We start from the raw sequence: 12125 nt of genomic DNA, 5'->3' as shown, positions 1-12125 counted from the left end.
TCTCTCTTTCTTTCTATTTCTTCTTTACTATTTTTGAGTTCCAGTAACGAGAATGGGAGGAAATATTCAAGGAGAATAGGTGTCGTACCAGGAAAGAAAGCTGATACATGATTTCTTTCCAGTAGAAGAGGTGACTGAACATGAATGCAGGAACTAAAGGCTTTTTAACTCGAAATTCAACAGCAACATAAGATGAGTTTTACAGATAAAACTTTGTATTACAAGGAAAGGCTGGGGGACTTGGGGCTTCTTAGTCAGGAGAAGAGAAGACTGAGGGGGAATCTGATCAACGCCTATAAATACTTAAAGGGAAGGTGTCAGGAGGATGGGGCCAGTCTTTTTTCAGTGGTGCCCAGGGACAGGACAAGAGGGAACGGGCACAAACTGGAACATAAGAAGTTCCATCTCAACATGAGGAGGAACTTCCTCACTTTGAGGGTGGCAGAGCCCTGGCAGAGGCTGCCCAGGGAGGTGGTGGAGTCTCCTTCTCTGGAGACATTCAAACCCCACCTGGACATGTTCCTGCTCTGAGTGACCCTGCTCTGGCAGGGAGTTGGACGAGATGGTCTCCAGAGGTCCCTTCCAACCCCCTGTGATTCTGTGATTTTGCATTGTGGAGAAGAGCTTTAGTATGGTCATGTAATGAGTGCCTCTAGACAGATTCAATAGTCCTGGGAGCTGTATGTACTGAGCATCTGGTTCAGAGCATGTGGTTCAGAAGAGGCATTGAAACACTGCTACACTCAACAGCTTAGAAGTATCACAGAATCCCATGTGAAGCCTGGGCACTGACCTTCTGCTGGGCATCTGCACACAACTCCCTCAAGAAGTGTTGAAACACTGCTACACTCAACAGCTTAGAAAGAAGTATCACATGTGAAGCCTGGGCACTGACCTTGTGCTGGGCATCTGCACACAACTTCCTCAAGATGCCTCATGACACTTCCCATTGACATATTTCCTCTCGCCCTGATTTTTTCCTTAACTCTATGACAATACAATTTGACTCTGCCATTAGATAGAGCAAATATAATTTGCATGCTACTTAAATGACAGCCCCCTTTTATGTGTCCTGGCTGTGTCTGACCATTCAGAGGATTTAAAGAGCAGAAGGAATTTCTGAGAAAAACAGCTGAGGATTTTTATTTTTTTTTAATAAGTTGTCTTTTATTATTGTAATTGCTAATGCAATGACCACCCTTGAGACGTGCTCGTGATCCTGGCAGACTCACAAATCCCTGGGTGAGAATTCAGCTCTAGCCCACAAATGATAAGGTACGGTTCTCACACCTCTGATCTGCAAGGTTAACGTGGACAAGCTGAAGAGGTGTGGCTGGCAAAGTGATGGGTAAAGATGCAAGTTGTCTAGAAGGGAGTTTTTAATGTAAAAGTTCAGTTATTTAGAATGAGAAAACCCTCGTGCTGCCAGGCTGACACTGTCCCTTTAATGAAATGGCTTGGGTCTCCTGGCTTCCTGCCTGACAATCTTCATTTAAGCTTTGGCCAACTAAGCAGCAATAATGGACCATAAATGATCTAGACACAAGATAGAGCCCTTTAGGAGTGGGAAGGCTATTTATTTACAGATTGCTTTATTTTTGTAAACAAAACATATTTCCCATTATGACCTACTGGACCTGTTTTCTACATTGCTTTATTTTTGTAAACAAAACATATTTCCCTTTTATGACCTACTGGACCTGTGTTCTACTCTGACAGCTTATTCAACCCACAGTTTGCTTTTTGAATGCCTTCAAAGGTAAGAAACTTGGTTATTTCCTTTCTATTTTTAGAGGGCTGCACTGATGGTTTCTGTGTATGTAACTGCTTGATGGAGATGAAAATAGGATTCAGGAATGATATTTAATATTTTATCTTTGTTATGAATGATATTTAAAATGAATTATTGTAAGTTACAGGCATTTTTTGTAAATCACTTTTAACAGGGAAAAGTTTTCTCTAGAAAGATGTTGAATCCCTGATTTAAATGTTGCAATGTTCATTTGATTAGTGTATGTTGTGACTAGAATAGAATATTGTCTTTATGGAAAATATGGTACACATTCTGTTACAGCCATGTAATGTTAATAATACATTCATGTATTGAATTTCATTACTAAGCCATTGTTTCTTAGAATAAGTTGTTCATACTGATGCTCCAGACCTAGGTAATACATCTGCATCCCAAAACACTCAGGTCTTTGTTTATTCCTAACAATTAGGGATTACTAGAAACAACCATGGTCTTTGTCTTCTAGACTATTTCTGCTAATTTAATATAATTAGTTTAATAGCAAAGTATGTTAATAGCAATTTGCATTGGTAATAATTTCTTTTGCCCTTCTTTATGTTCAAGTGAAAGCTAAAGATAGCACTGGATTTTTTTAAGAAAGCAAAGGGAGCTCTGTGTTCTACCCTTATTTCTTCTCTAATAAAACAGTGTCTAATAAACATGAGCTGCAGTTGGGATTGTAACTGCTGCTGTGCTTAAATCACCTGCCCATTGACTTTTTATAATCTTTTTTTTATACGTTGTCTCTAGAATTGTGCTTCCCACAGGTGTGTATTCTGTATGTAAAGTACCTGTATTTATTTATTTATTTGCATCTCTTAATGAAATATCAACAGGTGTTTTTTTTACTTTTAACAGGAAGGAAAAGCCTAATTTGGGCTCAAAGTCAATATGTGGAAAAATATTTTCTTTTGCTTTTTACTTCTGGCTGTGACAACAAACCAGATGGTACTTGGGCAAAACAGAAAGAAAGGCAGAAATTCTTACTCCCTTGTGCAAAATGATGAAGGTAAAACCATTTTCTTAACATTTCTGATTGACCATGTTGTACATCTCTGCATATTTCAGGATAATTAGCTAGAAATCAACAATGTATATATGCATTTATAAGATGTGATTTGTTTTATCAGGCCTGGAAAATGCTATGGTGATATTTTCTTGCTTGTGGACTCCAGTTTGGTATATAGTTTTCACTGACACCCATATCTCTTTTAAAATAAAAGATAAGGAGCCCAGTTTTTTCTTTGCAATTGCATGTGGAAAATTTTATATACAAAACCAACTAAAATGCTAAAACAATCCCATCAAGACCCTAATTTGAATTTTTTTATCTATAGACTGTATTCAATACTGGTATGAATTGAATTAAAGTACCTTAAATTTATTTCCTTGACTTACGTAGAATTTCTTGGCATTTAGAGTGAAATTTATCCTTAGAATTTTTACTGGGAAGGTGGAGGAATCCTCGGGGAAATGCTTTGAGGAGTGGAGTTGTCGCAGAGAAGTGTCTGAAATCTGCTGTGCAGGAGTGCCCATCATTCATGGGTTTAACTCTTGTTCTGTTACAGGTGATACGTGTCTCATTGATACACTGTTTATCTTGGACAGCTCAGAAAGTGCCAAAAATCAGTTGTTTGACTTACAGAAGAATTTTGTTCAAAATTTAAGTGAAAGCATTTTCCAGATGAAGCCAGTTAAGTCTCAGAAGTATAATGTCAGACTAGCGAGTATGCAGTTCAGCAGCACAGTCAGAATTGACCAGCCCTTCACAGCCTGGAAAAACCTGCAGAATTTTAAAGAGAAAATCATGTCTCTGGGCTTTATTGGCCACGGCACCTACTCCTACTACGCGCTTTCCAACGCCACTCAGCTGTTTAAAACAGAAGGTCGTAAGAGAAGCGTGAAAGTGATTTTTTTGATGACGGATGGTGTGGATCATCCCAACAGCCCTCATGTCCAGGGTATAGCCACAGCAGCCAGGAGTCTCGGCATACATTTTTTTACTATTGGCCTTACTAAGAAGAAAGTCCAAGACGAAAAGCTGCGGATGATATCTGGTGATTCATCTTCTAAACGCGTCTTGTGCCTGGATGATCAGAACCTGATTGTTGATGTAGCATTGGAATTGGTGAGTAACACTGATGTTAATCTTGTCACCCATCTAGCTTGTCACTCATCTCACTTCAATAGGTGAGCCCTGAAGGCAGGGCAGAGGTTTGGCCTCAGGTTTGGAAGTTCAGGAGGTTTGTAAAGACCGTGTAGGGCATCTGCACAAGTTGGACTCCAGCGTTGGTAGCAGAGAAGAACAGTAACTATGGGCTTGAGGATTAACTTCAAGAAAGTCTGCTGAAGCCAACAGATATTTTTGGGATCAGGTTTCTAAAGTAGTGTAAATCTTCCACTATAGTTCTTAATTCAGGGCGCGTGGATATGTAACACTGATGTTAATCTTGTCACCCATCTGTCCCCAGGAAATTTCATCTCACTTCAATAGGTGAGTCCTGAAGGCAGGGCAGAGGTTTGGCCTCAGGTTTGGAAGTTCGGGAGGTTTGTAAAGACCGTGTAGGGCATCTGCACAAGTTGGACTCCAGCGTTGGTAGCAGAGAAGAACAGTAACTATGGGCTTGAGGATTAACTTCAAGAAAGTCTGCTGAAGCCAACAGATATTTTTGGGATCAGGTTTCTAAAGTAGTGTAAATCTTCCACTATAGTTCTTAATTCAGGGCGCGTGGATATCTCCCCTTCTAGTGCAACATAAGGCACACATAAGAAAAGGGAAGGAATAGTAATGAATTCATTTCTTACTTTCGAGTAGACAAAAGTGTTGCTGCGATAGAGGTGTCAGCTGGACTTCACCTTTCTCTCTTCTGAGCAACAATGTGTGAAGCGTTGGAGTGGCCTAGGAAGCGTTTGGGATTTAAAATCCTAGACAATATTTTTTAAGACAAGACTTAGCAAATAAGAAATTAAGACAATTTGGAGAAAAATAGTTCTTAGAAAACACAATAGCTTTAATTAGGGAGTAGGAATGGTTTTGCAGTGCGTGTCTCTGCCACTTGAGGAGTCAGGACAGAGGAAGCTTCTTCCTCCCAATCGTTCTTGAAGGAGCTGGGTGCCTCAACAATAGCAGCTTAGCTCCACTGGATAAGGCTGATAAAATCACCGACCCTTCCCTTAGATATCATATAAGCCTTTCATTAGGAAGCCTTTCATATCCTCCTTGTTCCTTAATATTGTCTATATATTTGTCTTGTTACATCTCATTTGTTCTCTGATCATTATGGGTCACATGAAGCAACCCTCTACTCCTCCCTGAGAACCCTTTTTCATACGAATAGTTCCACAGGCTGGTTCTTGCCACTGGGAGGAAGGGAGGAAGGATGAAGGCATTCACATTCTTTACCGTTCACCTTGGAAATTCTGTAAACTTGAGAAAGGAAATGGCTAAATGAGTACTCTGTTAAATTGAATCTATATGAAAGTAATTTTCTTTTTTTCTTTTCTTTTCAGGAAGCCTTGCTTCAGAAACAGGTAGGATTTTTGAGTTGTGTGTGTTTTGATTACTCTTACTCATACTGGATCTCCTGATACCTGCTGCTTCTGTGATGCAACAATACTGCAGGGTTAATCAACCTTCCTCCCCTGACTAAAGTTTCCAACTGTGGTTGCTTTTATTTTAACTTTCATCCATTTCTTCCATCCCTTCATGGACAACTTCTGTGCATCAGTGGATAGTAGCAACAGTGAGACATAAAGAACTCTTCCTACCAGCATGGAGTAGGACTAATAAAACACGTGCAAGTTCATGAGTGATCTCATTAGAAAACAATGTCAAAATTGCCCCACAATCATGCAAGATTTCATAGTACTATATGCTATGTATATGCTACCTTAAACATTCGTAATTACAGTAGTAACATAGTTATTTGTTTGTGTTATACATAAATCAAGCAACTGATTTTGATTGCTCTATAGAGAAGTGTAATGTTGATTGTATAAGAAATATATATATTAGAACATAATTTCTTTCCTGTTATTCCACTTTTATTTGAAATAATGATGAATGTATTTGAAATAATACATTTGAAAAAAGTTCTCCTTAATGTTTCTATTAACCTTTCAGTGTATGCGGAAGAACTGTGTGTGTGAAAAGGGAGTAAAAGGAGACAAAGGTGACTCTGTAAGTATCCGTTCATATGAAAAGCCTCCAGAATTTGAGTTATAATCATTGAGATCAATGTTGCATGGTATTTTAATTGGTTACTATGTCTGTAAAAAGCAAGACATGAGCTGTGCAATGTACTGCAGAAAGAAATCATGTATCATAGAGTATCACTGTGAAAGGCCACTGTTAAAAGAGCTCAGGAGAAAATCTATCCATAATCACATACTGTGTTGGAAATGTGTTCTTATTATTGGGTAATAAAACTCCATGGATAAATAGGTACATGACACCAAAGCTCAAATAAAAACGTTTTTCATGAATCTTGCAACAGGGATGGAAAGATCCATTAGACAAAAGTTTACTTCCACCAGCAGCTTCTCTTGAAAGGAGACAAAGGTGACTCTGTAAGTATCCATTCATATGAAAAGCCTCCAGAACTTGAGTTTTAATCAAGATCAATGTTGCATGGGATTTTAATTGGTTACTATGTCTGTAAAAAGCAAGACATGAGCTGTCAATGTACTGCAGAAAGAAATCATGTATCATAGAGTATCACTGTGAAAGGCCACTGTTAAAAGAGCTCAGGAGAAAATCTATCCATAATCACATACTGTGTTGGAAATGTGTTCTTATTATTGGGTAATAAAACTCCATGGATAAATAGGTACATGACACCAAAGCTCAAATAAAAACGTTTTTCATGAATCTTGCAACAGGGATGGAAAGATCCATTAGACAAAAGTTTGCTTCCACCAGTAGCTTCTTTGTGTAAGGGACAGAGGTTCAAAGGCTGAGGGTGATGGAATAGATGAAGAAAGGTCTAAAACTCTGCCTCCAACGCTCCCTTTTCTCTTGTGAGGCTTCAACATGTAACTGTTTCTTGGCTCCTGTGAAGTGTGTGACCACTTTGATCCCTTTTGTATTTTTGTATTCCAATTTAAAATTTAAGATCCAAGAATTTTTCAAGTTATTTCATCCAAAATGATTAGATGTAACTGGTTATATATGTATTTTTTGACATATACACTTATACACCAAGCTTTCTAGTCCCCACCTTCATGATCCTCCAAACAGGAATAATGGTGTAGGAATTTCTTTTTATTTGGGGGCTGCTGAATATTGACATTAAGCTGTTCTGTGCACGGTTTTTTTTTAAACACAGAAGATCAGGTAGTAGTGGGTAACTCTGAAAAATGGAGAGGGGGAGCTGTGTGTGTTTTCTGTGACACCGTGATTTTCAAGTATTCTGTAGAAAATGTATTTATCATTGAATATTGATTAAAAAAAAATCACAGATTTTTACCCTTTTTTTTTAGCTCAGTGAAAGTAGTATCACACATGCCATACCTGAATCATTGTGGGTCATGAGACAAATTGCAGAATTTTATCCTTGCAACGGTAATAAAATTTTGCGGCTTTGTTCCAGGGAAGTGCTGGTAGCAGAGGGGAAAGAGGTGAGCCAGGACCCAAAGGAAACAAGGTAAAGTGAATTTCAAAAAATAAAGCAGATTTCTACCTAGCTTTATTCAAACCATAGAAGTGAGTATAGCAGAGGAAAAGTATGTTAAAGTATCATCCGAAAGACTGACTTTAGTTATGAGAGGTTTATAGTTAGCTGCTTTAGAAGTGAAAGAGAAATAATTGAAACTAAAGTGCTATCAAGTTAATACTGGTTATTGTTCCAGTTTTTCCCCAACAGCAGAGGTCTCTGAATCTAGCTGAGGGCTTTCTAAGCCTCACAGAGCTTTCTGCCAGTTGAGAAGTCTCTTGAGCAGAGCAACCTGCTCTGATGACTGTGATTTCAGTCGTCTAATAACAGTAGTTGAGTTTTCTACATTAATGTTCAGGAATTGTATGTCCTTGATGGAGGAAGAAGTGTGTTTATAGTATGTTCATAAATGGGGCAGGCAACTTCTACTCCTGAAACAGTGCTCTTGGTGTTAGTGTAACACAGATAAATAAAAATACCTATTTCAGCACTATTCCTTTGCTTCCAATAGGGCGATGCTCAAAAAGGAGATGCTGGAGAAAAAGGTGAAGAGGTACGTGACTGCTACAGTAGTTTTCAGATTCTCTTCCAGATACTGATTCACACTTTAGTTTCACTGAACTCAAAGTGTGTTTTCCATTTCCCATCTACTTTATTCAATTCTTCAGAGCAGCTAAAATAAGCTCTGGTTTAGGTTCTGGTTCATCTACACTGAGAAAAAGAGTCTAACCATGTGCTTAAGTGTAGAGATGGGACGCTAGTGGCAAAAGGCATTTTTGAAGCTGTGTGATTTTGTATTGACTTGCATTAGACTTAGCCTAAAGTTAGAACTGAAAATGTCATCACTGAAAACATTTAGATAGTTCTCCAGTGACTTCTGACATCTGATATTTCTCAGCTTGAATTCTTGTTTGATTTGCAGTAGGAAGATTAACACTTCTCCGTGTATAAAGTCAATTTGGTTTAAAAGTGCCATTTAGGTGACAGTGTATGTGTGCTAAGAGGCTGGCAAACTGAGTGGTCTATTTACATTCAATGTTATGAGAAAAACATACACATCTAAATTTGCAGAGAATTATGTGTTAAATGATTCCAGTGGGATATTTTATTGTTGTGAATAGCTAAACTTCTGAAATATAATCCTTTACTGTTTTTTTTCCTACTTAAATTAGCAGTATGTTACACTTTCTCTTTTATGATTTTTTCTCTTCTATTTTTTTAATTTTCAAACAGGGAGCTCCTGGCTACAAGGGAGACAAGGTAAGATTTTTAAGGAACAGAAGTAGTCTGAAAATGGAGTGTCACTTGCTGACATTGTATGTGCAAGAATGGAAAGAAGAGCCCGTTGTCTTTTTGTCATGAGAGCTCCTGAGGCCATCCCTAGAAGTAAATTCATTGTTTATGTAAATGCTTGCAGACTGGCTTGTTGTAATTAAAAAATAATCATAATCAGAAAATGTAATCTAAAAATAAAAAGAAAAATGTCAAAAAAATAAAAAGGAAAAAGAAAGTTGAGGGTTGAGTAAGAGGTTAAGTAGAAAGAATGTAAAATTGTTTACTAGAAACAGAAATGGATGTGGCAATCATTAGCTTTCAAAAGACTTACCACAAGGAAGTTTACTTTTAAGCTAATCATAACTTGTCAGGGCTAATGCCCGATTAAAAAAAAATAAAAATCTCAAGATAGGCTCTCCAAGAAGCTGAAAAAAATTATACACTTCAATGACTTGCAAGTTTCTAGAGTGGAAATGTAGCATTGCAAAGTGGACCATCATAAACAGAGCAGAACCAGATAATCCCATTTTCATTGGGCTTGGTTTGGACACATCGTAAATAAAAGCAGTTTCTCTCTGAATTCATTAGAAAAATGGAAACATTTCATGGAAATGGGAAAAGTAGAGTCATAGGTCTACTTTTCGTATGTCTATTGATATGTTAAATCGTCAGTGGAACGCATTAGTAATTCTCATCATTCCATTTGTACAATCTCACGATTGTTGCTCAGGAAAATCCCAGACATCGCAGTAATGGAATCAGAATAGAGAGAGGATCTCTGGAGGCAGTGCAGCGAGGTGGAAAAATACAGCCAAACTTACTAGATATTAAATGTATTGTCCTCTTATGGTGTAGATTGGAAATTTTGTAGGCGTTCTCAGAGAGAAAAGGTCTCTATTTTGAGTGGAGCAGACCGTATCTGCTGCAGACCCTCTCTAATGATGCCATCCTCAGCTCCTCAGAATCCACTAAGGCTCTTGTGCCACTGAACTCCTTGCACAGTCTGTCATGCATTTAGTGCAATCAAAGCATCTTGTTTAGCCATTAACCTTTTCATTTCTTATAAAGGGGGAAAGAGGCGAATGTGGATCCCCAGGAATAAAAGGGGAAAGAGTAAGTATCATTTTTATTTTAACTGTTTCAAGTTGATGAAGATACTAGAAAATCCGGTAGAAATAATATTCGTAAACATAGCTTGTAAAGATTATTGTAGATTTGGAAAATCTTATAATGCCCTGGTAGTAGAGATACATTCATAGTCAAAATATGATTCGTAGAAGCTCAACACACAGTTCACCATATTCTTTTATTCCATTTTACAGAAGAAATGTAGCCCCTTACCTAAAACACAAGCTGTCCTGGCCAATGCTGAGCCCTGCTTACAAAGCACTGTGAGCATGTTTCAGATTTCAAAAGATTTTTTTTTCCCTAAAACTTTAATTTTAATTGAAGTGTATAACCTTATATTCCGATAGGAGCAGGTTGTTACACAACCTGAACAACTTTGAGGTCCACCAGCCCATCTGTGCTGATACACACCTCTGTCTAGTCCTCCTCTTCTTTTAACCTGAAGCGCAGAAGTGATATATATTTTATATATCTATAAAAATATAGATTTTAACCTGGTTTTTACACTCTGAAAGATGGAAGGATAAGGTACTCCTGAGCGAGATAATCATGTATCTTGAGTTCATGTAAGCAGGTTTGTATGAGTACTCCAAACCACTGATTTATAGAGTGTTTAAGTGCTACCAACTAGATTCCAAGTGATAGTTCTATTAAAGCACATTTCTTCAGTTTTAACATCAGTTTTAACATCTTCGGTTTTAACATCCAGTTTTAAGAACCTTTATCAAAGATCAGCTTAAAAATGTTGTGGTTCCTGGAAGCTGGTATTTGATGATGGATTTCAGGTAGGGATTAGGAAATACTCAAAGCACCAGAAAAAAGAGCATTATACTATAATAACCTAAAGGCTGAGAATATCTTGTGGGATCCTGGGGTTCAAAATGGCAGTAAGTGAGTCACAAAAGCCTGAAATATCAGTGAAAAGGAGAAGGAGATGCATCTCTCAGAGGAATAAAGAAAGACCATAACTTCTTTATCCAGGCAATATGTGAGAAATAGCACAAGGTTATGTGAAATGTCTACTAAGATAAAAGGAAGCTGTTCAGAACCTGGCAAAGAACGTTTGGGATGTAGAAAACATCCCAAAAAGGAAGCTGTTCAGAACCTGGCAAAGAACGTTATCAAAGCAGCCAAGAGCTCGGGATGTAGAAAACATATGCTGGGATTGCCGGAAACTTGCTTGTTTCGTTTCTGTTGAGGACAGTGATGGAAAAAAAAAAAAAGTTTGGCATCTGCAAAGACTCAGAGATTATAATGGATTATGGACTACTAGAATTTAGTGAACAAATGAAAATTGCAGTCACTTCCAGAATTCCCAGCTTCACGTTAACAAATGCAGAAGATAGAGCAAAACTCATTGAATGGAGAAATGTCAGCTAATGGAATAAAAATAAATTTTGCTTTCTTTGGATGCATTTTTGAATGTCAGGGTTTTTTTGCAAACTGTTAGCGTGATTCTGCCGGATAGAGCAAAACTCATTGAATGGAGAAATGACAGCTAATGGAATAAAAATAAATTTTACTTCCTTTGGATGCATTTTTAAATGTCAGGTTTTTTTGCAAACTGTTAGTGTGATTCTGCCATGCTACTGATCAGCAGTTGGAGTTGGTGAGACAGTTACCTGAAGTTGTTCTGGTATAAGCACTGCAGCATTTTTTTAAGAATTCTGTATCCAATATACCTCTAGGAATTGAACTTAAAGACCTATAGAAAATATCAACTAGTTAATCAAATAGCTAAGATTTTAAGTAGCCATCCACGATGTTTGGTGTGTATGAAAAAGTATTTTGACCAAATATGGATGGTGGAATGTAACAGGCAATTACTGAATGCAGGGTGAGGACAGCGGACTCTGGAGAGAGAATAAACTTCCATGAAAATGCTTGAACAGAGACATGAAACACGTACACTGTGGTTTTCAATTCCTTAAAGAAATTTTCTATTAATCTGATAATTGAATCTTATTTTTCCTCAGGGTTTGGAAGGTCCTTTTGGCCCCAGGGGACCTCGAGGACCTCAGGTAAGGGAACTAAAGGCTCCCAAATTAAAAGAAAGCACATTATATTCTGTAAGTTTCTTCTACGTACAACCTGTCAACTCTGTGGAGAGCAGTGTGTTTGGTGCGTAGGGCACCAAGAGAGGATTTTGAAGAATTTACTATAACCATGAATGATGGTAGCTGAAAGGGATTATTTTTGTTTCTTTGGGGAAAGTCATGTGTTTCCTGTACTTTAGGGAATGAACACACTCCAAGCACATTTTTGTGTCAGTGATG

At 37.8% G+C, this 12125-nt stretch overlaps 1 protein-coding gene across 1 annotated transcript in view; it reads left to right on the top strand.

Moving 5' to 3' along the window:
* The first annotated feature begins 1666 nt into the window (after window positions 1-1666).
* Window positions 1667-12125, top strand: part of COL28A1 (collagen, type XXVIII, alpha 1) — a 52242-nt gene continuing 41783 nt past the window's right edge. Inside the window, exons 1-10 of the mRNA XM_014940224.1 lie at window positions 1667-1759; window positions 2651-2801; window positions 3361-3920; window positions 5303-5323; window positions 5916-5972; window positions 7384-7437; window positions 7958-7999; window positions 8680-8706; window positions 9790-9834; window positions 11826-11870. Coding sequence (XP_014795710.1) covers window positions 2684-2801; window positions 3361-3920; window positions 5303-5323; window positions 5916-5972; window positions 7384-7437; window positions 7958-7999; window positions 8680-8706; window positions 9790-9834; window positions 11826-11870 — 969 coding nt within the window. The 5' untranslated portion in view covers window positions 1667-1759; window positions 2651-2683. The remainder of the gene's footprint in view (window positions 1760-2650; window positions 2802-3360; window positions 3921-5302; window positions 5324-5915; window positions 5973-7383; window positions 7438-7957; window positions 8000-8679; window positions 8707-9789; window positions 9835-11825; window positions 11871-12125) is intronic.

Source organism: Calidris pugnax, unplaced genomic scaffold, assembly GCF_001431845.1.
Source record: "Calidris pugnax isolate Ruff unplaced genomic scaffold, ASM143184v1 scaffold76, whole genome shotgun sequence".
NCBI lineage: Eukaryota > Metazoa > Chordata > Aves > Charadriiformes > Scolopacidae > Calidris > Calidris pugnax.
Note: the sequence above shows the minus strand (reverse complement) of the source record. Positions and strands in the feature narration are given on the sequence as shown.